The 27,225-nt window shown below is 44.4% G+C and overlaps 1 protein-coding gene across 3 annotated transcripts in view; it reads left to right on the forward strand.

Moving 5' to 3' along the window:
- Positions 1 to 20,482, forward strand: part of scaf6 (SR-related CTD associated factor 6) — a 44,159-nt gene extending 23,677 nt beyond the window's left edge. For 2 of the 3 annotated variants that reach the window (XM_084577222.1, XM_084577223.1), the window contains exons 13-21: positions 1,116 to 1,379; positions 2,873 to 2,923; positions 6,408 to 6,494; positions 10,478 to 10,635; positions 13,366 to 13,499; positions 13,585 to 13,800; positions 16,532 to 16,735; positions 17,477 to 17,556; positions 19,919 to 20,482. In XM_084577222.1, the coding sequence (XP_084433348.1) occupies positions 1,116 to 1,379; positions 2,873 to 2,923; positions 6,408 to 6,494; positions 10,478 to 10,635; positions 13,366 to 13,499; positions 13,585 to 13,800; positions 16,532 to 16,735; positions 17,477 to 17,556; positions 19,919 to 20,118 (1,394 nt within the window). In that variant the 3' untranslated portion in view covers positions 20,119 to 20,482. The remainder of the gene's footprint in view (positions 1 to 1,115; positions 1,380 to 2,872; positions 2,924 to 6,407; positions 6,495 to 10,477; positions 10,636 to 13,365; positions 13,500 to 13,584; positions 13,801 to 16,531; positions 16,736 to 17,476; positions 17,557 to 19,918) is intronic. The other variant, XM_084577224.1, reaches the window with a different exon arrangement.
- Positions 20,483 to 27,225: the final 6,743 nt, after the last annotated feature.

Genomic DNA, 27,225 nt, shown 5'->3' on the forward strand with positions numbered 1-27,225 from the left:
TTTGTTTACTTCTTCATATTGTAATCCCACATTTTGTGTGAAGCTTTCTTCTTCGTACCACAAAGACTGGCATTTGGTAGCGAGCACATCATCTGTGTTAACGTCTTGGTTTAATTCTCTTGTGTGTGTATTGTTTATTGTGTATAACCATGCAGCGCCGGAGGTCGTCAGAGTCGTATAGCCAACTAGCCCACTGGCAAGTACTACTGAGTGTCAGACACCGCATTGTCCAACGTATTGGTCATGATGTACACATTCTTATGAAATGAGAGACGATTCCTCATTAAGGTCTGAAATATTGTGCAAGTTCAAATTATTGTGGTCTGAAGAATTGGTCAGCTACAGTATTAGGGTCTGTGACATTTTGTGTTTCATTGAAGTTTCGTGCATTATTGAAGATGGTTACATTACTTTATGTTGCCTATAAGTTATTCTTCAGAGCTGTAACAGAAGCGTGGTTTGCCAAACATCCTTTGAGTAGTAGGTGTCTAAAAGCACAGTGCAGTAATGCTGTGGCATATAATATAACATATTAATGAATTAGAAAAATAAAGCATGCCATACCTATTTGGTTTATTTGCGTACACGGGGATGTTTCATGCAACTGAGATTAGTCTTTTAAGAAATATAGAATGTTAAATGGAGGCAAGTTCAGCTGCTTGTACTACAGTTCAGTAGCGGAGCATTTCTATATATTTCTCCATCATCTAATTGATCAATTTTATATATGCAAATTAGTTCATTACTAATTTTGAGTATGTCGACAATGCGAAAACTTGTAACAGAACTCCTAGAAACAGCTAGTCCCTTTCATTGCTGCACGTTACCCCCTGTGTGCTTTGTTTTATTCCTGTTCTTAATTTCAGCTTTGAAAAAGGACAATTTATGTGAGGGGAAAAAAAAATAGTGGTTTCATAGTTTTGCATCTGAATTATAGCACTATGGCGCACTTCTTTAACAAAAAGGCCAGCCCCTTTGGCTGTGAGCATGTAATGCACTGGGCACAGAGCGAAGAGACTCATGTGCATCTTAGTGGCTTTTAAAAATCTAGTACGGTGACCTAGTTATTGGAATTCTGGTCTGTGTGGACACCATCACTTTGTCTTTATGCACAGGAGGTATGAACCAGGGCTATGGAGGCCCCATGCATCACTTCCCTGGTGGTGGGCCGATGGGGGGTGGGCCACCGTACATGGGCAACGGACCGCCACCCCACATGCCACCCTTTGGGCCCCAGCCCCCTCCCCACTTTGGTATGCCACCCGGCTACAACCACCCGCCACCGCCGAGCTTCATGCACCATGGTGGACCTCCTCCGGGTCAGTACGGTGGAATGCCACCCCGGCCCATGCACGGAGGCTGTGCTGGACCAGAGATGGGTTGAGTATGGTTTTCTTCCTTGGATTAGCGTTGGCCTCTTGTTTGTGTGCTTTGTTGAGTAGATCACGTGAAAAGGTTAGCCACTTTACTAGCTCTTTTTCAAATTTAAAGTGATTATTGTCTCCTTTTTCTGCTTGTTTTTAGCCTTTCTCAGGGCCTTGCAGGTATAGAGACGCAAATGGCAGGCATAGTTTCCAAAACATGAATACAAGAAGGCAAGGGACTTGCAGATCATCGCCTCGGATGAGAGGATGCTGTAAAATTCTAGTGTCACCGATGAAAAACGTGGGTAGAAAAAAAGAAAAGCATCATTTTGTGCCATTCGTAAGTAAGTGGCACAGGGTGTCGTTATGTCCAGCTTGGCCAATGATGTATAATTAGCAAGTAAAAAAAAAAATGCAGGAGAGGAATGTATGCGTGAGAGTAGAAGCGTTGTCTTTGTGTGTTTTGACTACCATGCAAGAATGTTGCATAACTCATTGGCATGAGCGAAAGGACAAAAACTTGGATATGTCAGAGCTATGAACAAACAACCTCCACATGTTATGATTGACTCTTTTTAAACAGAGACTGAAGAGGGGAAGGCTTAGCATGCAACAGTACCAATTACTGTTGCATAGTGTTTACGTTAGAGCCAAATTCTCCTGGTCTTTCCTTTTTCTTTTTTGCCGCATGCTTATGTACCATAAAATTCAGTATAATTTCCTTTTCTTTCACCTTGCCTTATACTATTTCGTGTTGCCAGTTTTATACATGGCAGTGTTGTACTGGTCCCTGCATGCTCATTGAATTGCACTTAGAGAGGGGCCAGGCATCACCAGTCTACATTTTTGCAGCGTTTTTCCTTCTGTCTTGAACTGCCTTCATAGGTGAAGCAAAAGTTTGGTTTGATTCGACAGTGCATTCTCAACTGGCTGTTTAAATGTTGGGACTTGGTTGTAATTGAAAATTGTGAAAGACACTTGGATAAGAAGCTGTGAGCAATTTATACAGTAGTTTCTGAGCCCTTTGTACAGCTTGGCAAGCATGAATCGGCCATTTTAAAATGGGGCAGGTTTGAAATTGATCGAAACAGAAAGTATGGTGTGGAAGATGATGCATTACAAGAAACAAAGGGTGTAAGGAGGCTCAGAGTAGCCACAGAATTATGACACTGGTAACAACAGGGTGGAGTTGAGAAAGTTTGTAAAATTTATATGATGGATATCAAGAAGAGATTCAGTAGGCAGCTGACAGGGCTGAAGTCACTGGCATGCAGAGAATGTGACAGAAAGGGTTCTACACAGAAAATGAGGGGTAGGGGTTGCCTTTTAGTTGCCTTAAATTTGTTACAGAGGTGGTACTTTACTAATGTGAAAATTATGTAGTATGTACAATGAAGTTCATGTTAACCCATCATAGCTGCGATAACGTTATCAAAAAAGTGATGGTGTTTACATGCACTCTGTGCAGTCAAATGGTCTGTGACTGCCACTTTTGAAATCCTTTTCAGGTTATGACCACATGAATAATGACGGGCCGTACTACGACGACTATGACATGAGTAAGTGATCTGCTTCTTTGAGTCTCTTCTTCGATTATTTATTTGTTTGTTTGTTTATTTATTTTATGTTCCCCCATGGCCCGTGCAGAAGGTATTAGAGAGGGTGTGGCCGGCGCAAAATTGTGCACATGAATTAGTAATGCATGAAAGGTTGTTTGCTGTAATATGATGACTATAAAGAGTAGAAAAAAATATTTTGCAGCTTTTTTGCACAGGGTTAGCAGGTAAGGAAAATGCAGACTACAGAACATTACAAAAATTGGCACGGCATAAAAAAATGAAACTGTTCAAGGTATGGTAACAAGGTGTAGTAACAACTGAGCATATATCCTCAAGCAACTTTCAAGCGTAACTAGCAATTGTGTACAAGTGGTCAACTGCTGGCATGTCTATTGCAAATCAGCTTTGAGATGCAGACGAAAGACAAAGCAGCAGCATTTCCTGCCTTTTCGGTGTTTCTGAACTGGTGTCAGCCAGCTGGTTTCTTGTTGCTTAACGCACACTCAGGTGCCTTTGATAGTTAAGATCACAAGTTGTACTACACAAGCTCTCATCGAGCGCAAATACCAGGTGGGGCCTTCTAAAGTTTGGGCATCAGCTCAACAATTGAGAAGCGTTACGAAACGTTGCGAAACAGTGCCAGCACATGTAGTGAAGTGTATGTGAAACACACAAGTTTACTAAAGCTCTATAGGAAGGCTGTTTGAAATTTAGTTTTTGCAGTTACCAGCATATTTCCAAGCAAAAGAATCCTAAAAAAGAAACCTGACCAGAAAAAGGCAGGGCTTCCCAACGCTTAAGTTAATGCATAATCGTGCCACTGTTTGTTTGACCTAGAAGGATAGCCTCTAGAATTTCAACGTATTGACTAAATCTGCCCTCGACGGTCCTGAAGTGCATTCATCAAAACCTGCAAGAAACGTTGCAGATGTGAGATTGTGAGCAGTCTCCCACTGAAAATTATTGACTGCATTTCCAGTTTTGCACTGTCCACTACAGAGTGTGAGCATTCAACATATTTTTTTTTTATTTAAATGAACAAGGTTCTTTTGAATTTTTAAGCTTAGGCATGCAGTGGTGACCCCTGTGCATACAGTAAAAGCTCATTGATTTGATGCATTTGATGCATTTTCAGCCAATTAGCATGCAAATTTATGTAGTCGGAGGCTCACTAATTTGGAGGGTGCAAGTCTCGCACTGTCTCCCTGTCTGTCTCCCTTTGGGAGGCTACGCCCAGGTATGACGAGCACGTCTGTCGATCGTCAAAATAGCCTTCTCGAACTCGACTTGTATGGTGCAGAGTTGCCTACACTGCAGTGGCCTCTGATGTGAGCGCAACAGCGGGTATGACAAGAAACGAATGGCCCCATCTTGAAAAATAGTCCAGCCGCATAGTTTCGGTTTTGCTTTTCTGTGCTTTGCACCATTCCGCGCTATTCCGAATGGTGATTGGCACAGCTGCATGTTTCCCGCATTCCCATCTGCGTAGGTCTTCCGCTGCAGTGTGGCAAAACTGCGTGCTCATCACATGCTGTTCACAGTGGGGTGGAACCTCCTTGCTTGCGAAGGAACTTCACTGCCACATCGTGAATGTTGTTGCGGGTGCCCCATCTTTTTGTAGTTGTTCTGTGTTGACACTCATGACACTGTGTGCACAGAAATGTGGGAAAAAAATGTTGCTGTCGCACTGTCTCTTCTTAAAAGCAGGCAGCCATTATGCGGCCTTTCAGCAAATAAATTTGTTAGGTGTCATTGGGTGATTTAACTTCAAATTAACAGGCTTTCTACTGTACATACTTGTTACGCTGGAAAGCTACTTCAGGACATCTTCAGTTGTTCTTTCAAACGGGTTTCGAAACCTAGAAAGTAAGGCATGTAATTTTTTTGTGAGCTGCTATAAAAAAATGCTGCATGAAGCCTTTCTTCAGTTTCTAGGGTATGAAATAAGGGCCCCATAATGTATGAAGCTCCATATGGTTCTTCAGCCATTTCATTAGGAATACAACAAATACAGTATTAAAACAGTTGTAGTTGCGAGCACCTAAGCAGTGGACGTCATTATGAACATCATCAGTAGCTTTCGTGGAGAGGCCTATAGCTTCAGTGGACGCAGGTTGCAGCTTGTGCAGCAGCTTTTTCTTTCGTATTTGCCACCTGACGAAGCTACATTAGGACCCTTGTCAAGTATGCCGGTTTAGTGCACTTGCAAAGAGTGTCACTTGCTGTAAGTGCACTCTGGTAAAAGTACATGTGGAGTGTTACTCGCAAAGAGCGCACTCTTAACAGAGTGCGTTTGCTAAATGCATTTAAATGTACTTTGCTGCACGAATATGTTGCTGCCTTGCTGGCATTGATTGCAAAGGCACAGAAATTAACTTGTGAAGGCCCTTCACATGAGATAAGATGTGGCTCCTGTGTAAGCTGCTGCGTTGTTTGTGTTCAGAATTCCAAATAGGCCAGGAACTCATCGCTGCTGGGCTTGGCTTGCGGCACCCTAATGGTATGAAAATGTTAATTTTTGTGTTGTAAGATATGTCCTGCCCATGGGCATGGGCAGGACATGTAGTGCGAAGAGAGGATAACCGATGGTCGCTTAGGGTAACAAACTGGATTCCAAGAGAAGGAAAGCGTAGCAGGGGGCGGCAGAAAGTTAGTTGGGCGGATGAGGTTAAGAAATTCGGGCGGTCAAGTGGATGCAGCTAGCACAGAACCGGGTTAAGTGGAGAAATATGGGAGAGGCCTTTGCCCTGCAGTGGGTATAGTCAGGCTGATGATGATGAAGATATTTAGCTTTGTTTTGATCGACGTCAATGCACCAGAAAATCAGTTCTCTGCTTTATACTCTGCATTCTTCAAAAATCTGTCATTCCCTGGTGTGCCATTTTTAGTGACACTGGGCTTCCCCATTTGGCCACTGTTCAGCCTAGAGTGCCACTCAGGGTGCCAAAACTCACTCCCCGTCATGGTGCTTGACTGGGGTGCAAATTATGTGATTGCCATTTGAGTGCTCGTGGACACCCCACATCTTGTAAGTCCAAGCTATGCTTTGTGTCAGTATGAAGGCGGCATTATGCATTAGCATTTGTAACAAACATAATTTTGGTGCTTTTTCTTCTGTCTTGTTTAGGGCCTTTGCGTGCATGAAACGTCTTGTCTTTTGCTTTTGTTGAATTGCTTCTTTTATAGTAAGCTTCTGCTGTAGGTGCACTTGTGGGGCCTCATAATTTGAAGCTGCTGCAATAGGCATCGCAGTGGCCTTATTGCATTTTTTTTTTTTTTTTTGAAGCTGCTAGATTTCTTAAGTAACACTTGCACAGTTATCTGGTATGTATTTAGAATTGTTGGAGTAGGGTAAGAAAAGAAAGAATGGTGGAATGTTGTTGGCATTGATGTTTTAGCATTCTTTGCTTGGTGCCTCTGGATTTGCAGTCCTAGCCTGTTTTGTGTGCTTCTCTCTGCCCCCTTTCATTCTCTCTCTCTAAAGATGCGAGATCCCGGCAGGACTATGGCAACTTCTACATCGACGCTGACAGTATGCCACCTCGAGGCGACGGCGGCCATCTTAATGCTGGTACTGAGATGGATGCAGTCTCGTATGCTTGCATGTGTGTGTAGTGCTGTGTGTGTGAGTGACTAGGAAAACTACAAGTAAAGCGGTGCTGTACTGTAGAAATGAATGCACAAGTTCATGCTTGAAAAAATTTACAGAGCATGCATCTTTTTTTTTTTTTTTTTTTTTTTTTTGAAAAATTTCTGACAAATTTCTCGCTGCCCTTCATGTACTAGGCATCCCAGTTATTTCGTTTACTTGCAGTTTTCGTTTTTGTGACATTCTTATGTCACAGATAATTCTTTTATCACTTTTAAAATTGCTGAAATCCTGCTGATGCATTCAAACTTTGATACCAAATGCCAAGGGGAAAAAAAATATCTACTAGTTCTTGCTTGTATTGTGTATTTAGGAATAGCTGTTTGGTGCAGAATTGAAGGTAAGGGGGGACAGGGCTCTTGAGGGGTAGAAAATTACGAAAAAAAAAAAAAGCAACTCTTGAAAATGACATTTTGAAAATCTGCAGCTCATCTTTTGCATACCAACTATAATTGGTCAAACTTTATCGGGTGCAAACAAGTTTGTTTTTTTTAAGTAAGTCTTCTCAAAACACAGTTTTGCCAATTTGCTAGTTTACAAGAAGGATATAAAGGAATACTTTTTATTTCAGCATGCTCCTGAGTGATTAAACTAATACAGTGTTGGGAACAAGTTTTTCATATCTTTCTTGGTAATATTTTTGGGCGCTCTAATGTAAGTGGCTCATAAATCACTTTTCCTTGCATCAAAATTCAATAAATTCTAAAATGACTAATATTTCCGTAATCAAAAAAGTAGTTCCTGCATTGTATTCCCTATACTGTATACTATCTAATCACACATTAATAATAGTTTTCTGGTTAGTAGCTTCCTCTCTATTGTTTCTGTAAACAAAGATTGAAAATGTTGAATGTTTTGGAAACTAATTGACACATCAGAAAAGTGAATACACATCTGAAGTCAGCATAAGAAACTAATTAAGACTGTACATTTCCATTGCATTTAAGTCTAAAAGCAAATAAAATGTTCCAAGACCCCTGTCCCTTCTTAAAGTTGGAACTGTAATGGATATTACGGTCACACGTCAATGAGCAAAGATGCATTAGAAAATGTGCAATAATGGTGAAATTGAATTGATAGGAGGGAAAAAAAAACAGTGCAGGGAAATTTTGTCTTTCAAACCAGAGGGGAGTATAAATGCTTTTTGGGTCAACATCGCTTAACAGAAAAGGCACACAGAGCCGTACTTACTTTGGCTGGCAGTATTGGTCAATAGCTATGCTCTAGAACAGTCACTTTCAGGGATGCTTTTACTTTTGCCCAGTGCCTATTGCAGCCTTTGTTGCTGCACGTTGAACATGGTGTATCCTACCGCCATGCTCACTGTCATATGCACATGCGCACATGTTGCATGCAGTGTCAAGCTGCATTTATCTGCCGATCCCAAGGTTGCAGGTTCGATCCTCGTCGCAGTGGCCACATTTAAAAAGAAATGAAATGTAGAAGTGACCCATATGCTTTACGATGCTAGTGCCGATTAAATATAGGGCCATAGGCGATCCAAATTAATCCAAAGTCCTTCATTGCAGTATCTCTCTAAGCCCACATTCTCTATTGGGGCACTACACTGCGCAATTTGCCTTATGCGAGGAGCATTGTTCAAACTTCTCTCTGACCTGTTTAATATGAACAGAATATGTAGGCCTTCCTAAAGGCATAGCATGGTCCGAACCAAATTCGAAGCAAATAGTTTTTTTGTTCAGATAGATTTGAAGCGAATATTTCGTATACTTCTTGCACGCAAGAAGTGTTTTCAAAGCCTCGTATTTTTCAAACACTCAAGGCCACTACGTGAAAAAAGGCAAGTGTGTATTGAAGCTTCATCACTTATTGAAGTTTTGTCGATCTTTTGCAATAACGGCGATTGGAAATGGGGAGGGTTGACCTACATAAGATGCCAACATATTTGTGGTCTGTGGGACCTCCATTTGCTGTATGCTCTCCGACTGATGCACGCCACCTGCCCTGCATAACGCAGACACCTAGCAGGTACAGATTGGGGCACTGCGCTAGCACCTGCTCATGACTGTTGCGCACACATGCTCAGACTCGCTATGCACGGCAGAGGCATGGGCATGCAGGCACATGGACTAGAAAGTGTCCGTAGAGCAGGGGTAGCTCGCACATTGTTCTTGCGTACCGTGGTGCCACCCCAGGGGAAGTACATGAACTGAAAGCATGGTCAGTGAGCGTTCGCTAAATGCTACTCGTTTGAGACAAATACTTTGAGATTTTGAATGCATCATTAACATTCAGATCAAAGCTAATATCAAATACGCGACTTTTTGAGTGAATATTCGCACAGGCCTACAGATATTATAGTTGAATGCATTTGGTTGCTGTCACGAACACATGCTTATATGGAATATTTTATACGCATCACCAGCTGGTCTTTATTGCAACTTGGTTGGAATTTGGCTACAGCAGTGACAAGTAAGGTACCATTTAATTTGGCTATTGAGGAAATGAAAGGCGCTGTAGCTGTCTCGCTTGTGAGTGAACACATTAAATGTGCCTGAGGTGCCACAATAAAGGGCTGCAGGTAATTTTGATCACCTGGGATATCTTTAACATGCGCTGGCATCATACAGCAAAATGAGTGCCTTTTGCATTTCGCTTGAAACATGAGCGCCATAGTCAAGCTTGAACCCGGGTAATTTGGCTCAGTAGCTGAGTGCTTTAACCACGAGACGCTGCTCTGGGTTATTTCTGTGCCACTGCGGCTGCTGTGTGTGCTCGTGGTTCACAGGAAAGCCTTATTACTTACTGGAAAGGTTTGAAAAATGACTCACTTTTTACCCATGTCACTGCACTCAATGGCTTAACAACGTCAGGTCAGTGTTACCCTCATGCGCACTGAAAGTCCCCTATTAGCCTTGTGAGTGCATGGTAGCTGAAAAGTAAAGCCATCTCTGAAAGTGATCACCCAGGAACTTGGCCTCACAAAAATTTCAGTAGACAGCCCATGCTGTTTGTCGACTGTCTTTAGACCTTTGCAGATGGGGGCTAAAAGGCACCACCATATTAGACATTGGGCTATGCTTGTAGAACTGTAAAGGTTGGCCGGTTTATCGGTTTAATCTTTCAAAGTGATTCAGGCAATGAGAGGCGCCGTAGGGGAGGACTCCGGCAATTTCAACCACATGGAGTTCATTAACGTGCTCTGACGTCACACAGTATGTGGGCGCCTTGCTTTTAGCCTTCATCGAAAAGCAGCTGCCGTGGCAAGGATTTTATTTCGTGTCCTTCATTCAATAGCTGAGCTCTGAGCCGCTGCAACAGGTAAAATTGTAAAGGGCGAGGTTTAAGCCCCCTCACACTATATGAACAGCATAAAGGGAATTATGTTCTCAGAGTCATGGAAAAGCCTACAGGCAGTCTTTAAACTGCAGAGGATGATTGCAGTAAACTCTACAGCAAGTGTCTATATGCAGCCTTTGTCACAAGTTTAGAGCCCAGGGGGTCTGCTTCTGAGCCTATTAGTAGGACTCCTTTAGAATTTGTCGTAGAATTTGTCGATGTCTTCTCTGTTGTAGGGAGCAGGACCAAAAATTGTTTTACTTTCACAAGATGGACCACTGAGAATACATTGGGAACTACACAGTGTAATGCAGAATGAAACCCCTTCGATCTAGAAGCTGTTGACAGAGTGTGTACATAGACCATGCATTGACATAGACAGTTTATGGACTGTCGGTTTATGCTGTCGTAAACTCATCAGGCTGTCTAAAGAAATTCTTGTGAGGGAAGGCTCTAGAGGAACAAACAATGCTCTCGCTGCCCTCAAGCGCACCAGAAGCTCTCCTCAGATGGCAAGGATTTCGCTGGCCGGAGCCCTGGTTCTTCCTCAGTAAGGGTTGGAGTTGTGCGTGGGGAATGGCAAAGGCACTGAAGCTCGAATGCAGGGCCTGGCCTGCCTGATGTGCGCCAACCTCCTCCTGGCTTTGTACCCATGAACTCGCAAGGCTTCCCGCCGGAGATCCCGCCCGAGGCCCTCGAGTGCCTGGTGCCCACCATGCCCTACTACGAGCTGCCCGCTGGACTGATCGTGCCCCTCGTCAAGGTGCGTAGTACTGCTCTCTTCATCTTCTCCAGTCCCATCTGAAGTTAAGTTGTGCATGTAGAAGTAAAACAAAGCATTGTTAAAAGTGTAACAAAAATTGTACACATGTAGAGTCCCACACATACAACCAGGCATGTGCAGGCAGTGGGCTTTTGGCTTGAAGTGGATATTGATTTTCTTCGCATAGTTTAGAAGCGCATAGTTGAATACCTTTGGCACACAAGGCGATTGCATAAAAACAAAGCATGAGTTTAAGCATTGTCACATCCACTCAAGCTGTGTAAACCTTTTGCACAAATGGCCACCCGAAATTGAGAAAGTTGACTTACACCCAGAGCTGACCTATGTGGCACGTTAGTAGGTTTGGCCAAGTCCTCGGTTTTTTTGTATCTTGTGCTGGTCCCCATTTCCTCTGTGATTCATAGAGCTCCATGTGTCGGAAAAAGAAAGTTCATATGCAAATGGTTCCACTAGCGAAAATTCTAACTGTGCGGCTCACTCGTGCTGGTGGTTGCATTCCTAAACAAGCAGTAGGCAATATTGTGGTATTTGCGGTAGTTTGGTTTACTGCTTAGACATGTGAGCCACACGCTTGTGGAAGGCATGGAAGTTGCTCAGTTTTCTTGGCTTTGATGGCTGGTTGCAAAATGTCAAACCAAAATGACATGGAGCAAACATTTATGTCACCTTTCTTTTTTCTTTGAGACAATTATTTTATTGTTTTGAATATACTAGCAAACATTTGGATTCAGTCAAATGCCAACTACCGTTATATTTGATCAAATATTCGATGTCATTGAGTTTTCATATCACGCTCACTAATTGAGACTTCTACTTATGTCGTATTGGGACTTCTGCATGTGTAGAATTAACAAACTGACGGAGCTTCTGCATATATAGGCTGCTACCTGTTTCCACTCAATTCTGATTGACAAGTTGGTTGGCTGGATGAGGCTGAACTCTCCCGTAGTTGTGACAGTTCTACAGCCACATCGATTTGTATCAAAGTGCAGCGAACGCCCATTAAGATGAACTCGGTTAAGATGAGTTCTCGGATAAGATGAAGGTTGTGAGACCATTTGGCTGGGTTCCCATAGGATGCAATGTACAAAAAAACTCCACTCAATTTTGAGCGTGCTTGGCTGACGCAAACTTTTGTAACGACCGCAAACCACGGATACCCCGCCTAAAGGCCAAACGACACTCAGCGGAGGTGCCCGCATGGCACTAACAAAAGACGAAATATGTCGTATGCTTCTCCAAAAGAAAGTTATCAAAATTCATAAATAAGGATATGAATCCCATTTGCTGGTTTTTTGGGGAGAAAGACAACATCGAGCATATGATCTGGGCATACAAAGCACATAAGCCTCCCTCAGAACTCTTGCCTGATCCCTCTAAAGAAGCTTGAGACAAGCTAAGGTCCAGCAATGACCCTTGCATTCTGTTCAAGGCCGTCGAATGGGCCAGCGTTGCCAAAAGTCTCCACAGCCTGCAACACGCTAGCTGACTTCCCCTATTCCTCCCCCTTATTGTGAATAAAGTTTTATCAGCCTCAGCCAAAAGAAAGTGAACCTCTTCAGGATAGCCTCTGCACACCTTCTCACAACACTGCGAAGAAGCCGCCTTGCGGCTACGAGTGTTATTGCGGTGGAGTGAAGGTTCCTTGTCGATATGCTAAAGACGGCAAACCATCAAACCTGCTTTGGTGCAGGGATGTCACGTGGTCAGATCAGAATACCGCATGCACCTTGCTTGTGGCGTTCATAACAGCAATGTATCAGATGGCGCAAGATAAGAAAGGGATGCATGGCTGGCCAGCTGGGCACCTTTGAGCGAATTGAGAAAGCAAAAAGAAATGAAACCAATCCAAATGCACATTTCAAGTATGGTGACATAACATAAGCCTATGTCAGTCTTCAATTTACTTCATGCATTGGAAATAAATGCTGTATTTGCAATTATATTCTCTCTGAAAGGCTATTTCTTTGATTGTTTCTATGCAGCATACATATGGACATACCTAGCCGTTGCGAGTGTGATGATCGAGGAGGAGGAGGAAAAAACTTTATTAAACGAGCGAGTTTGTACCCTTCAAGGGCCCAGGGCAACCGCACGGCCCTCACATTACGTGCATGTGTCCAGGTCACGTAGGGCCATGGCACTGGCACCCCGGTCCACACAGCGACGTTGTATGTCCAGGTCCTGCGACGTAAGGAGGGCCTCCCATTCCTCCCATGATCCGATGGCGGGCTGCCCCTGCAGGGGAGGATCGGCAGGGCAGCCGAAAAGAATGTGGTCCAAGGTGGCGTGCAACTCTCCACAGAGAGTGCACTCAGGGGAAACGGGTCGATAGTAGGATAGGCGTTCAGGGGTGAGAAGCGTTCGGGTTTGAAGACTCCTCCAGAGGATGTAATGCCGAGGAGTGCACTGGTCACCGTCAACATGTGGTCTTGAAGAAACAGATGCCGATGCACCTTGCTTTACTGTGCAGCGCACTTGCTTTGAAAGCGCTCATGTTACCTTTTGTTCACTTTTGCTTTACGGCTCTATGGCGTCGCCACAGTGTAGCACCACCAAACAGGCTTAAAGCTGTAACACTTGCATGCTCAAATTACTTTTTTAAGTACACTTCTGGTAGATTGACAGTGTGTCTGTGTGTTCAGTGTATGTATTGCTAAATTGTCCCTCTTCATTCTTTCTTTTTTATTTTTGCACGCTTGAATACAGCTGGAGGACAGTGACTACAGGCCGCTAGACCCCAAGGACCTGCGCCTGCCACCACCAGCCCCACCCAGCGAAGCCCTGATGCAAGCAGTGGAGATGTTCTACAGCCCACCTTCCCACGAGCGGCCACGTAACAGGTAACTGCAGGCCCCTTGTGGTCCCAAGAGGCGCGTGGTGCATTTTGTTGACGGTCACCCGCACCATCCTCTCCCTCTTTTCCAGCGAGGGGTGGGAGCAGCTGGGCCTGTACGAGTTCTTCAAGGCCAAGAGCCAGCACGTGCGCAAAAAAGCCTCCGACGATGAGGAGGGTGGAGACGGGGAAAGCAGGGGTGGCGACCGGGACGAGCAGTCGGACCGCAGGTCCAAGCCCAAGGACAACGAGGAGCGGCTGCCACTCAGAGATGACCCAAACCGTCGCAAGTACCGAGAGAGCAAGAGGTACACTGGGCCCCGTCCTTACTAAGACCCCACTTCTGCATTTTGTCCATGTTTTGTTTGCCCATCCTTTTCACTAGCATGTCCTTAGCAGGGGGCAATTAGTAGGTGACATGGCCAGACATTGATCAGTTGGCGCTTTGTATGACGCCACAAGACCACCTCATGGCCAAATTGACTGGAGCTTACCAACTTCGGCAGCAGCACTTCTGCCTCGGCCATGCAGGCATATTTGTATGGCTTGTTTATAATGGGGCTTCATGCCTATTTCGGATGGTTTTACACAATATGGTGGACTGCCACTGTTTGCTAGTGAGTATTTGCGGCTCGAAAGTGCTGGCATACCTAATTCTCATTTGGCGTAATGGTTGTTTCTTTTTAATTTTTATTTTATCTTTTTAGTTCTCTCCTCTTGAGCTCACTGTGATCAAAACCTTTGACCCAAATAGTGCATTGGCAAGGAGGCATCCAGTCGACATTCAGTCTGAAGAAAATCAGGGCTCCTTCATGTGACTTGAATTGAACAGTGTGCCTATGCAGACAGCTGTAGTGCACAACAGTGTGGAGGTCACGTAGTGGCCACACAAGTGAGACAGTCTTGTTCAGAAATCTGGTCATGACCAACTGGCCAAGGTATGCCAGCTTTCAGCACCCCTATTGAAGAATGTGCTGTGCTGCCCCCTCACCACCTCTCGTTGTGCAGTGTCCTTTGGGCTTGTGAGCACCCCTCAGTTTAGGCTTTTACTTTCGAACCTCACAACAGAATGGTGGCCTGTGGGGGCTGTAGGGTTTCCAGGCAAGAGCCTCCTACCACCCAGCCAATCCAGTAGGGAATAGGGTCTACCTATATGGAAAAAAAAAAGAAAAGATGGAATTCCTTGTTTTTACAGTAAAACTTGGTTGATACGTACCAGTAGCCACCTTGACAATCGGATAACTAAAACTTCAGCCCTGCCACACCGCATTTTACATCTGCCCTTTTGCGCTCCAACTTTGGCGGCAGTCTGGAATTTGCGAGCGAAACAAAATCCGTCGTGTGTGCATACAAAACCTGCAGTGAGGAAGTTTTCGGAGGCGGCATACCGTGGCATAACTGGCCAGTCAGAACGAAAAAGCGCTATCCGGAAATGCCATATTTGCTCGCGTAATGAACCTACTTTTTTTTTTTTTCAAGAAAAATCTACGAGTTTGAGGAGAGGCTTCAATACGCTGGAAAAGTTGAGATTCTTTCTTTTTTTTTTTACGAGTCGTTCATCCCAGCCATCAATCATCAAAGAAAGCATGGGGTCAGCAGCAGTCATGACGCCGGCTCTTAGCATCGTTTCCTTCAAAAGGTGCTTGCTGCTATCACAGGATCCAATGTTTTTTGTGGTAGCAGAAGGCGCCCACCCCATTGCTGCTGCTGGTCTCCCATTTTTTTTTTTCCTCAAGTTCTCAGTGGCAAAAGTGGGAGGTGGGATCTTATGCAAGTACATGATACCTGAAGCCTGAACAAAGATTGTCGCACCCAAAGTAGCCGCGCGGGCAGGGGTGATATAGAGACTTGGGACTAAATCTAGTTCACTGTAATATGACAGCGTCCTCGATAAAGCCCCTATATGAGCTAATCTAGAGACTCGTATTAACTCTCTCTTGACTTCGTTTGCAAATGTTGGATGATGATGGTGATGATAACAATGGCGACATCTGGTGGTGGCTTTGCGCACTAGGCACTGCGCTTGCTCTTTGCACATGTGGAGAAAAATTATGCGCTAGTGTACATTTGTTATCACTCGTTATGTGCTCCTGATATACAAAATAACTTTCAGTTCCCCTTGTTAGTGCAGTGTTCCACGAACCTGTTACTTCATTTGGGCAGCTAAAACAGAGCAACCTCGACGTAACGAAATTCGCGATTTAACGAAATTTTCGGCTGCACGTAGGACTTCGTTTTATCGAGGTTCGACTGTAGTTGGAAGTTGGATGCCTTAAGCCCCCTAAGGCATCACAACGAAAAATCGCATTTTTCCTCGTCGAGTCATGTTTTCGTCTCAACAGGCGCCTCGTATGTTCGCTCTTTGTCTTTGATGCTTCGCCCCTTGCACTTATGCTCTGCGGGAAAGCAACTGTGGCTAGCGAGCATCGCTGATCAGTTTTTCACGTCGCTAGGGCTCATTAGCACATGTCTGGTTGATCGCACGACGGCGTATTAAAACGACCACAATTTGTTGCAATGTCGAACATATTAACCGGGAAATTGTGTTATCCGGAAACATATTAACCAACAGAAAAATAGAGTAACTCTATGGGAGATGTTTTACTGCTCGCGATTTTGGACATATGAAATGGGAAATCATACGAACCGGGAACCTATCTACGAGTTTCAACTTTGCACTAATGACGTCAACTGGGCTTCAGCCAAGGCAGGGAAGGACAAGAATTTTAGCTAGATTAATTATTGCGACAACCAAGAAAGTGTGTAGTTGCTTCGAGAGGCTGTTGTAGTTGTGGTACTGTTGTAATTACACGGCCAGCTATCGGCTGACGGTGCCTGTACTTTCACTGCTAGAAAAGGAAAACAAGAAACAAATAGTCATTGCACGTGCACAGTCACATCACTGCTTCTGCTTCCTTTTGATTTGGCAAAGAAAGAAGGCTGGCCTATACTTGTGAAAGGGGGGAGCTGCAAGGCGATGGAACATGTAGCTATGTCATTATCCTTTTAATACATGCTTCTATGTGACTGCTTTTGTAGCCCTCCAAGTGCAAGGCATGAGGATGAGTCTTCGAGGAGAAAGAAGAGAAGCCGTAGCCGGTCAGAGTCCCGGTCACCACCCAGGCGAAGCAGACGGTCAAGGTCACTCTCAAGGTCGCATTCCCGGTCGAGGTCACGGTCACGTTCTCAATCCCCTTCCAAGAAACGCTCTCCAGAGCGCAGCCCTACACCTCCTTCGTTTTTGTGAGTGTGCTGTACTTGTTTGTTTCTGGCCTGTCGTCAGAAACTGCCCCCTTGTGTAGCTTGAAACACAATCACTAGATGTTAAGAGTTGGAAGCTTGTACGGGCACATTCTTTACTGCACACGACAAACTTCAGCCTAACATCATTGACATTGTAACCTTATGAGGACATCTTGTTGGCTTCATTTTATTTACTGGATGCATTTATGTGTATGTTTTATGGGTTCCTTTTCTTCACTATTTGGCTAGCCAAACATTTGGTTCCTTTTTTGTTTGCCTAGCTAAAGTTGAGTATTGCACGTCTATATGGCATTTAAAACTGAAATGTTTGCATGCAAAATTGCACTTCTATTGCAGTTCTATTGCAATATTGCAGCTTTAGGTAACACTTTTACTTAAGTATGAAAGCATGAAAGCATCGACTTTCTGTTGACACTACACTGTTTGGCCGTTGATGTTTTGCCATTCTTGAATGAGCAACATGAGAGGCGAAGAAAGGAATGGGTTTAATGAAATTGTAAAATAGGCTAAAGTTTGTGTGTGTTTGAGTGTGTTTGTGTGCGTGTGTGTGTGAGAAAGAGAGAGAGAGGAGTGAAGTGAGAATTATGTACCAGCTTTCTGCATTGTGTGCAATATCTGCCACATTGTGCAAGTTGCTGGATGCTAGATGAACTTTGCTTAAGGAGTGAATAGCTTGCTGCGTTTGTAAAATTATGGTGCACCTCATGCCTTTCTCCCCAGTGGTTCATCATATGGAGGTGACCCGAGAGACTCAAGATTAGACGAGTCTAACAAGGGCCATCAGCTGCTGCGTAAAATGGGTAAGGAACAGTACCTGTGGTGTATGTACTCAAAGTAATTGTTGCTGAATTCCATAACTACAGTGCAGCAGATGGTGCAGGAAAGAAAGGATGCAACACAGCATCATTTCTCTCTCATTCATTCTGTCACACTTAGTTACAGAAGACCATCATCAACTTGCCTAACAACTTGCTTTGTTATGTAGTTAATGGAGTCCTTTTCTCATGACTTATTTGCGTGTTGCCACATGGGCCAGCCTTGGCAATGTTTCCCTCGATTTGTGTTTACTTTGCCACTGCAACAGACCACTGTTTATCTACCTATTCTGTACGTTACATGCCCGGTCTAAGTCGACCTCTTCAAAGTCTCCTCTCAGTTTGAGCCAAGAAATCACTTACTTGTGTTGGTTTGCTCTTTTATGTTGTCATATTTCTATCGCTTGTTGCATTTCCATGTCTTATTTTAAAGCGTTTTATAATGTTACAAGTGCTGATTGCTTCTGACCCAGTAATGTTAGTGTAACTTGGTACATTTATGAGCACTTTTATCTGACATTCATGGCTAAGGACCACTGCCCTCCCTTCACATAGTTTGCTGAGCTTGCTTTGTTCAATAAAAAAAAAGTGCTGTATATTTTTAATAATGACACCTTTATTCGCTAAACATAATTACGGCAGGTCAGCCCAAACCAAAAAGGTTTGTCGGGCTGTACCCAGCAATCAAGAAAACGAGATGGGCTATAAAATTTAAAAAGGGCACAATGCAAACACATTAAAAAATATTGCGTTCAAGCATGACAAATAAAATTTTTTGGTGCAATTTGAAATAAACAGCATGTTAGCTCGTAAAGAGCTCTGAAAGAGGATATTGACAAACTAGAGCATATAGTAGGCAGTGAGTTGAAAACTGAGGGCTTATAGTCACCATTCTTCTTTTTTTTTTCATTTCGGCGTCCTTTAGACTATTTGAATGCAAGCGAATAGCTGTAGTTCTCAAATGATTCATCCCTATCTCTCTAAAGCACCAAAAAGAAGCAACTGCGCTTCTCGTCATGAAGTCGCTCCACGGGAATGGCGTCTCATATGTTAGGTTGTCGGCTTTTTTTTGTTGCTGCTGCTTTTCACTGCTTTGTACCTAGGCACTACAGGAAAGCAACCATGGCAGGTGAGCACTGCTGTTCAGTTTTTCATGTCGCGAGCGCTCGTTAGCACATGTCCGGTTGATCTTAAAACGTATTATACAACCACAATTTGTCGAAGCTTCAAACGTAGTGACCGGGAAATCGTGTTATCTGGGACCGTTTTAACCAGTAGAAAAGTAGTGTAGCTCTATCGAAAATTTTTTACTGCCCGTGATTTTGCGCATACGAAACGGGAAATCGTATGAGCCAGGAATGTATCAGCGAGGTTCTACCGTATTTATGCAGCTCTATTTTATTGCTCCAAAGTGCTCCAGATTTGAAATTTTAGTGATCCAGACTGCTTCAAAATTGACGTTCCTCTGCTCCAGTGCACTGCAGATAGGAAATTTTAGTGCCCCAAAGCATTCCCCTAATTGCTTTCTTCTTGTGGCATCACTGGCAAGGTAGAGCCCCCATTCAAATAAGGTTAGCTTATGAGACCCTTTCAACCTCCTTTTGCCTTTCGTCTCTTCGTAGCCCTGGAAATTCGTACAATTTGAACTAGGAGCGCGGTCTCGTCTGACACCCATGTAGGTCCATGGCACCGGATGCTCGTTAATTCACCCTGGCTCGCTCTGGTTAATTTGGATGTGCGATAGCTCCAAGTTACCATCTGTGCAGCCGGCAGTCGCTGAAATCGACCCTGAATCTGAATAGCATGGAACACTGGTTCCTCCATCGCGCATTGTGTGCACTGTGGTAGGCACGATGGCGATCAGAAGTTCGTCATTTTTTAATGGTAGCTCAGTCGTGTAGTTTTGTTTTCACTTTCCCTAACTTCACGCCATGCTACTGTCGCCATTGGGCACAATCAGCGGCAAGTCGCTCCGTTTCGGACGCTGCTTCGTGCATCACCGTTCTTTTACATTTATTTGGGGATGACGTCATGCTGTTCTAACGCCTGCACATGTATCCCTCATGTGCATCAACGTGCTTCTTCCAGTACGCTGAAACTGCGCGCTAGACAAGTGTAGTTTCACTTCACTGCATGCTTCACCATGATGCTTTGCCACATGGACTGTATGGTAAGCATCCTCAAAACGTGAACTTTAGAACTGCCAGTTAATTCAAGCGTTTTTTCAGGTCTCTAAGGCCAAACTAATGATTTTACTTAGGTTTAAAAAAAAAATCTTTCACTTCTGCCTCCCCTACCCCGCTTTTTTTTTTTTTTTTCGTGAAATATACTTTGCCATTCTTTCCAGGGTGGGGAGGTGCTGGTCTTGGTGCTGCTGAGCAAGGCATTCAGGACCCAATCCACCCAGGCGATGTCCGGGACCGTCAAGATCTGTACAAGGGTGTCGGCATCAGCCTACATGATCCTTACGAGAACTTCCGTAAAAGCAAGGGTCAGGCATTCATCAACAGGATGAAGGCACGGACAGAAGACGTCGTCACCAAATGAAGCAGCAGCAGCAGCAGCAGCACCTTTGTCGCCTCCCGGTCATGTCATTGTTGCGCTAACACACCCACATGCACATTCGTCGTCTCATTTCTTTGTACCTGGCAGTCAAGTTTGCCATGATCATCATTGTTATGTCTCTCATTTAGATGAATGCCCCCTATCCTCATTGTGTTGCTCCAGGCACTGACTTTTTCATTCTTAATCCCCCTTCCCCCCCCCACAGTGTGAGGATGGACTGCTGCTTCTGTGATGGTTCTTCATTGTGAATGAGGCAAAACAATGAACTGTGCTGCAATTTGTGTACAGAGTGAGGCTGAAATTAAATACTTTTCTTTGGGCAGACCTCTTGGCTGGTAATGCCATTTTTTTGCTTGCAGTGGCACACTTTCTGTGCTAATGTAGGTTATTAACATAAATTAATGCTAAAACAGTGCCTCACACCTGGTATTTGCACGAATGCACTTTCTTTAAAGTGCTGCCCTTGAGTGCCTGTTCATGGCTTGAGTGACATCGCTGTCAGCATAACCTGTAGGAAACTATAAGGTGGTCACTGGCCAACGTGGAGCACAAGATTTGCCTCCCGCAACCCACCATGGTTGCCTGGGGCGCAGACAGTCTGCTCAGTGGCAGTGTTGAGATCCTGAGGGACCGTTTAACGCTATCGTGTTCTACGCTTAAAGGGTGCTCTGAATAAGGTGCTTCCCGTGTCCACACTATTGCAAGTGGCAAAGGCCAGCCTGGGGCACAGGACTGTTTGGCCTCGGGTAACCTTCCATGGACATTCAGAGCATTGATGTCTCGAACAGTTTGGCGAATGGCAGCGCGGGCATCCTGGGAGACTCCTAGCTACAGTAGAAACTTGGTGATACGAATCTCACGGGGTTCGTATCATCCGAACATTCGTATCATCTAAACGAACGAAAATAAGTATGCAGAAGCATAGAAAAGGCAGTCGCGCATCTCTGCTTACGTCTGAGAAGGTTTATTACGGTCACGCGGTCACAGCTTGCCACTCGCGGTGCACCCAGCGCGGCAGGCAATCAGGACGTTGGCGACGCATGGGCCGCGTGCCTCCGTGGACTTCTCGCGGCGCGTACAGCACGACAAGGGATGGTGACGTGCCAGCCGCGTGGCACCACAAACTGCTTGCGGATAGCGATCGCGAAGCCAGCGATGTCTGGTCCGTGCGCACCCGCTGCGTACGCCGCCGCCAGCTGCGATGGTTTTGACGTCTACGGTTTGCGGACCACGCGCTGCTGAAAGCGTTTTCGCGAAGTGAGTCCAACCCAAAATCGTGACGTCGGCGAGTTGCGGGCTACGGGTCATCGAAAACTGTCCGTGATACGCACATACAGCGCGACTGGCGATTGCGGAGTCGGCAATGTGCAGGCAGTGCGTAGTGCTCAAGGTTGCAGTCGCAGTTCGCACGTTCGTATCATCCGTAATGGAGTGGGAAAGTATTCGGACCATCCAAAATTTTGCACATTGTACATAATGCAATCTGGTCAGGGAATTTTGCAAATTCGTAGTAACCGGATTTGTATTACTGAGATTTTACTGTGGTAGGGCGAAGAACCACTAGTCGCCATCTGCCACGGCCAGCAGGTGGCAAGTTGAGGTGTTGGAAATATTCTGCAGGCATTTAGGGCAGAGGGAGAAAGTGTGGCTTGGAGGTATGATGAGAAGGAAGGCATAGGAAACCGAAAGTTGACTGCCACACAGTAAGAATCCAAATGGCGGCTACCATGGAAATGGAAGGCTGTGACGAGTGCCGAGTAGTGCGGAACGGCAGAATGGCCTGCTATGAGAAGAAGCAGAAGGGTGACTAGTTAGATAAATCTAGGATTTAATGTCCCAATGTGACTCATGCTATGAGGGACGCCATAGGGGAGGACTTTGGAAATTGCAACCACCTGGGGCTCTTGAGCATGCGCTGATCTTGCACAGCACCTGAGCGATTTGCTTTTTGCCTGTATCGAAAAGCGGCTGGCTGGATTTGATCCCGGATTTGTGGGTTCAGTCGAGCATCCTAACCACTGAGCCACCATAGCGAGTCAGAAGGTGATTACCATAAAAGCAGCAGTTTACAACAAGAACTGCGGAATGGCACAACACAAGGTCGAGAATGAAAGGCGGAGAGGTTGGGGCTAGAGAGAGAACAGTGATGCAAGAAGGAAAGGTGGAAGTATAAGGTGGAATGTGGTGAATGCAGGCAAGATGGGTTGTGTTCAGTTTGCGCTGTCTGATGCGTAATGTGTTATGGTGAAATATGAGTGCCCATGCGCCACTCGAGACGGCACCAATGGGGTGCAGTCACTTTTCCCACTGCTTTGACGACCTCATGAAACTCGTGGATACACATCACCTTTCAGAACCAGGCTTTATTCCAGCACCTGAAAAACATCTGCCACCCCTCATATCACGGGCTTCCTTTGTAGCAATCAAGAACTGGGAAAGGAGTGTCAGCGGAGGGATCATTAAGTATTGGAAACTAAAAAGTGGTGTTTAAGTGTACATATCTCAAATTCATTACCTCAGCATATGGCAAAACTAAAATACCAGAAGAACTGCGCCCAAATTTAGTATTACTGAGTATTGTGATCGTCTGCCAGTTTTTTCTTTATACACACCTTGGTTATTTCTGGAAAAAAAGTAGCAAAGTATAAAAAAAGAGCGCATTTTTTTCTCTAGTCTTCGATGTCACCCATTCAACCATACTCGTGTGCTGAGAGGAGAAGCCAACATAGCCAGATGACTGTGGGTAGTACAGTTGAAGAGGGTGGCACACACGAACAGAAAAAAAACTAATTGTGGGAAGGAGGAGTGAAGTCAGCTTCGAACTTCGAAGCTGTTCTCTTCTACACCTTGACTTTTCGAGGTGTCCATTGACTGGCAGGCAACATGTTATTACGGGAGACGAAGCATTACGCCCTTGGAGCAACAGACGAAACTAAACTTTACTAGCAGCAACAACAAATGTTATAGAAGAGTATATAAAAAAAGGTCAAGGCGAGTTCACTTTCAGCAATAAAGACCTGCTCACAACTAAGTGCAACTTAACGCTAAGCAACGCTTGAGTTCGCAGCTCTCTGATCCCGACCTCTCAAAAGCTGCAGTCTGCCTTCTTCTTTAGCCGAAGCCTGACCCAGAAGCGAAAATTACGGCAGGACGCTCTCAGTTTTCTACAATGGGTGCGTTGGCACTGCTGTAAAATGACCAATGTGGCCTTACATAAGCTATGTGGGTCAATGAGAAAGGAGATGCAATGAAAGCCATAAGGAGATTGCTAGGGAAAATATTGAAACTTTAACTCTGCTTATGTAAAACTATGTGGGAGCAGGGGGCTTCAGGGAAAGGTATGAGCACGTTCGGGTGAGCCTGCTTGAACACTGAGCTAAGGACGAAAGAAGGCAGATAGGACACATCACTAACTTCTAGCATTAACAGTCAACACTAGGTATCAAGAATTTTGATGAAAAAAGTAATGACAGAGGTTAAAATGAAGGCTTAGGACAAGTGAGTATAATCATTAGTCACAAAACAAAACACCATCAGGAACACGGCTAGCAGCAAAAGGCTAAAACAAAGGAGCCAAAAGGAAAGGTTAAAGCTACGCTAGCCAAATTTCAAAATTAAGCCCATCAAGATGAAGAAACAAGTTACAGGGTCATATAGGCAAATATTTCTAGTATGCCTTTTGTTTTGTCGAAAGTAGACTCAGTGCTCTCCCGTTTTGAGTATGGCAACAGTCTTGATAATCTCTCTCAAGAACCTCTCTCTTTGAGGATGGAGATATCGTGGAAGCAAGCAGAGGGATCTCTTAGGGGCTTGCACATGCAACAGTGAATAAGAGGGAGGTGGTATGCCGTGGCTGTTACTTCTATTGAGTCTGCGTGCTCTCTGACCATTTACACACACCTACTAGTCAATCCAATATAAAGTTTGCCACACGTGACGCAAAAGTTGTATATGGCAACTAGCTTCCTCGCTGGTCTGGTGGTTTGCTTTGCAGATGGCCTTTTCTATTGCTCACTTGGCAGCACATTTAGTGGGCTTTGTTGGGCACTGAGTAGACAGCGTTTGCACTTTTTCTCATGGGTGAAACCATGAGCATATTGCAAGGCCTCTGGAGTTCTTGCTGACGAAGGCTTCTTTGTTGCTGATTTTCATGCGTAAAGCCCTGAGCCTGCACCTCACTTGGATTGTAAGTGTATCTTTGGAATAGCAAGCTTCCCACAGTCTTGTAGTTTGCTTGTTGTAGGTCGTGCCCATCAGGTGCGGGTAGGTGCAATTTTTCAAAAGCAGACTTAACGCTGTTCTGTCTGTTGCTTTCTTGATGGTCTGTGGTAATCGAAACAGGAAAGAAATCTTTGTTGCTTCGAGATCCTTAGCACTGACACTTATGCCCATCTTCGAAAAGTAGCTCAGGGTCCTGGAACCTGATTTGGTTGCCCTTGTAGAGCTCATGGGCAAGGTGAATCTTGGCGCATATTCCTGAAAGTAGATAACAATCTTCACTTGAAATCACACGCTACAGCTTCTTGAGTTTCCATGCAGAAAGAAATGAGTTAGTCTGTGTACCTGGAGATTTTTACTGTGAGATTGTTTGATAAGTGTTCCAAGATTTTTTCTGCTGCGGCACACAAGGTACAGTTCCAGAAGTCGCATTGCTACCTCCCAACCAATGCTAATCCCACTTTTCTGCTTGGAAAAATTACCATAATTGTGCGATGTGTACCAAACCTGCCCCTTTCGTCGTTCAGGCACTCCTGCTTGGTGGTGTCTCTGCTGGCTCTACTAGCGTGCCCCACTTCTGCTTGGACCATATTTTGGCCTACAGTATTCGATAATTAAATAAATAAATAAATATATAGCATTTTTCATTTTAGGCAATGACTGTGTAGTTGAGCTAGACAGTCAGCAGCTGGAGAAAGGCATTTTGAAGTGAGATCGAGCCCCAACGTTTAATTATAGACCGAAGAGCAGATATCGGTCTGAAATGAGAGTTTGCATAATACATTTCCTAAATGCCCTTTTTCTTGGAGAAAGGTGGTTAAGGAGAGAAAGCCTGCAATCCTGTATGGATCATCGTCTCGCAGTCATCTCAATTTCTTTGCCGAGGAACGGGTAGATTGGCTAGTTACATAGCCCTAGATATGATGGCATGAAATCGTTTCCTTGAGCGTATTCACTGTGAAAAAAAAAGAAAAAAAGCTAGTTCTGCATAATTTTGTTCTCTTAATTTCAGTGCTTAGACTGCCAAGGAAAATTCTTGAGCTAGTCATTGAGAGCATAGTGTGAGGGAAACAGAGCAAAAGCTCTGTTCTAGGTCCACTGTACCACGCATAATGGCTAAAGCTCTTTCAGGCATAGCAGTCTGTTCGGTACAATATGAAACAGTGCTTGATAGCCTCTGTTAAACAAGCAGTACAGTACGATTTGTGAGAGCTTAAATGAACAAACACCATCGGCACTACCACTAAGTAAAGCCACGTCCTCACAACTAAATGGAAACAGCTCGATACAGCAGTCCGTACGTGGAGAAGTTGTGCACCTACTTTAGAGCGCAGGAACGTGCTTAACAATAAAGCTCAGCATTGGGGACTCTAGGGAAATGGTCCAACACAAAGCAGACAAGGTCTACGTATGTGTCTGCAGCAGCTTCAGAAATGCATAAGGCCGATAAGATGAGGATGAATCGAGAAAATGCGAGGCGGAAAATGGAAACTGCAACTGAAAAACTGGTGACGGTCCATTTCGTGCACTGTCAAAGGCTGGTTTTCGGGTCAAGGCCGCTTCCGGTGGCTTCACTATCGGGCATCCTGTGTAGCATCCTTTGCCCTAATAGAGATCAGTGGCCAGAGTCCTTCGATACGGTGTTGAAGTACTCCTGTCATGCTTTACACTGATTACAGCTTTCGTTGGCATCGCTCTTTTATGCCTTTAGTGAAATCACTCGAGCTATATGTCAGTCACTCTCGTAGCCCTGTAACATTCAGTTTAAGGCATCATTTATTTAGAGAGCCGTATGTAGAAATAAACCATGGCATGTATTGTGTGTACAAAAAAAGATAAGGCCTACTCGACAAAAAAGTATCTTCGATAGCAATACTCGATATCCAGAAAAATTGTATTTCTGATACCGAGAACCTAAATGGACTCTCATTACAGATGCTCCATACTCTATCATCAATATGCTTCGATACATCACTAAAATATTCAATAAAATAAAGATGCTATTATGATTACCAAAGCTTATATCGCAGAAATTTCAGTATAATAAAGCTGGTGTCATTAGCGGAGTTAGTAAACATGCATGGTTTCTGGAACCTTCAATGCATTCCTATAGCACACTTCTAAGAGGAACGCCTTGAATCTCTGTTTTAAGATTATGTTGGTTGTGAGGTAAAGAAAATATGAACTGTGTCCACACCAGGACGTGAGCGACCAGTCTGTTGTGGCCAACTCACCGCATAACTAGTACTACATTATGCCGAATTCCTTGGAATAAGTCCATAATTCTCCTTGTCTACTGTAAGAATGACGGAAGGCTTCATTCCACATCGTTACGGGTGACGACGCACCAGGGCGCCTAGCTGTTGTTTGGAAATGGACGTCGAAAATATGTGCTGTGATGGTTAAGGTGTGTACTGGGAGAGTTGGATTTCATAGAGTATGGATGAAAGATGCAAAAACACAATGTCCAACTATGCTTTCGCCTTCATAATCATCCGTAGCCTTCTGAGTATGACGACAGTACAAGCCAAGCTGCCGCCCAGCTTGTGCTACTTTCTTTTTCAGTATCCAGTATACCGTTAAAATACACCATCGGCGCGTTGTTTTTTCTTCCGGTTTGCACTTACTATTCTTTATTCCTGAGATCATCATAGGACTAGTTCTTATCAATACCAAAAAAAAAAAAAAAAAAATCTGTTGGCTTCCTTAATTAACAAACAGTAAAAAGGTATTTTCGATGTCGATACTCATCTTTTCAGCACGCGATACCTACGCAAAATACATCGCAAGGTAGTATTGAAGATGCATAATATCTTCCATACTGCACATAACTGCTACGCGACGTCCGAGGCGAAAACGATGCTTGGACAA

The sequence above is a fragment of the Amblyomma maculatum genome, chromosome 8 (assembly GCF_055883805.1).
Source record: "Amblyomma maculatum isolate TAMU_Amacu chromosome 8, ASM5588380v1, whole genome shotgun sequence".
NCBI classification, from domain to species: domain Eukaryota; kingdom Metazoa; phylum Arthropoda; class Arachnida; order Ixodida; family Ixodidae; genus Amblyomma; species Amblyomma maculatum.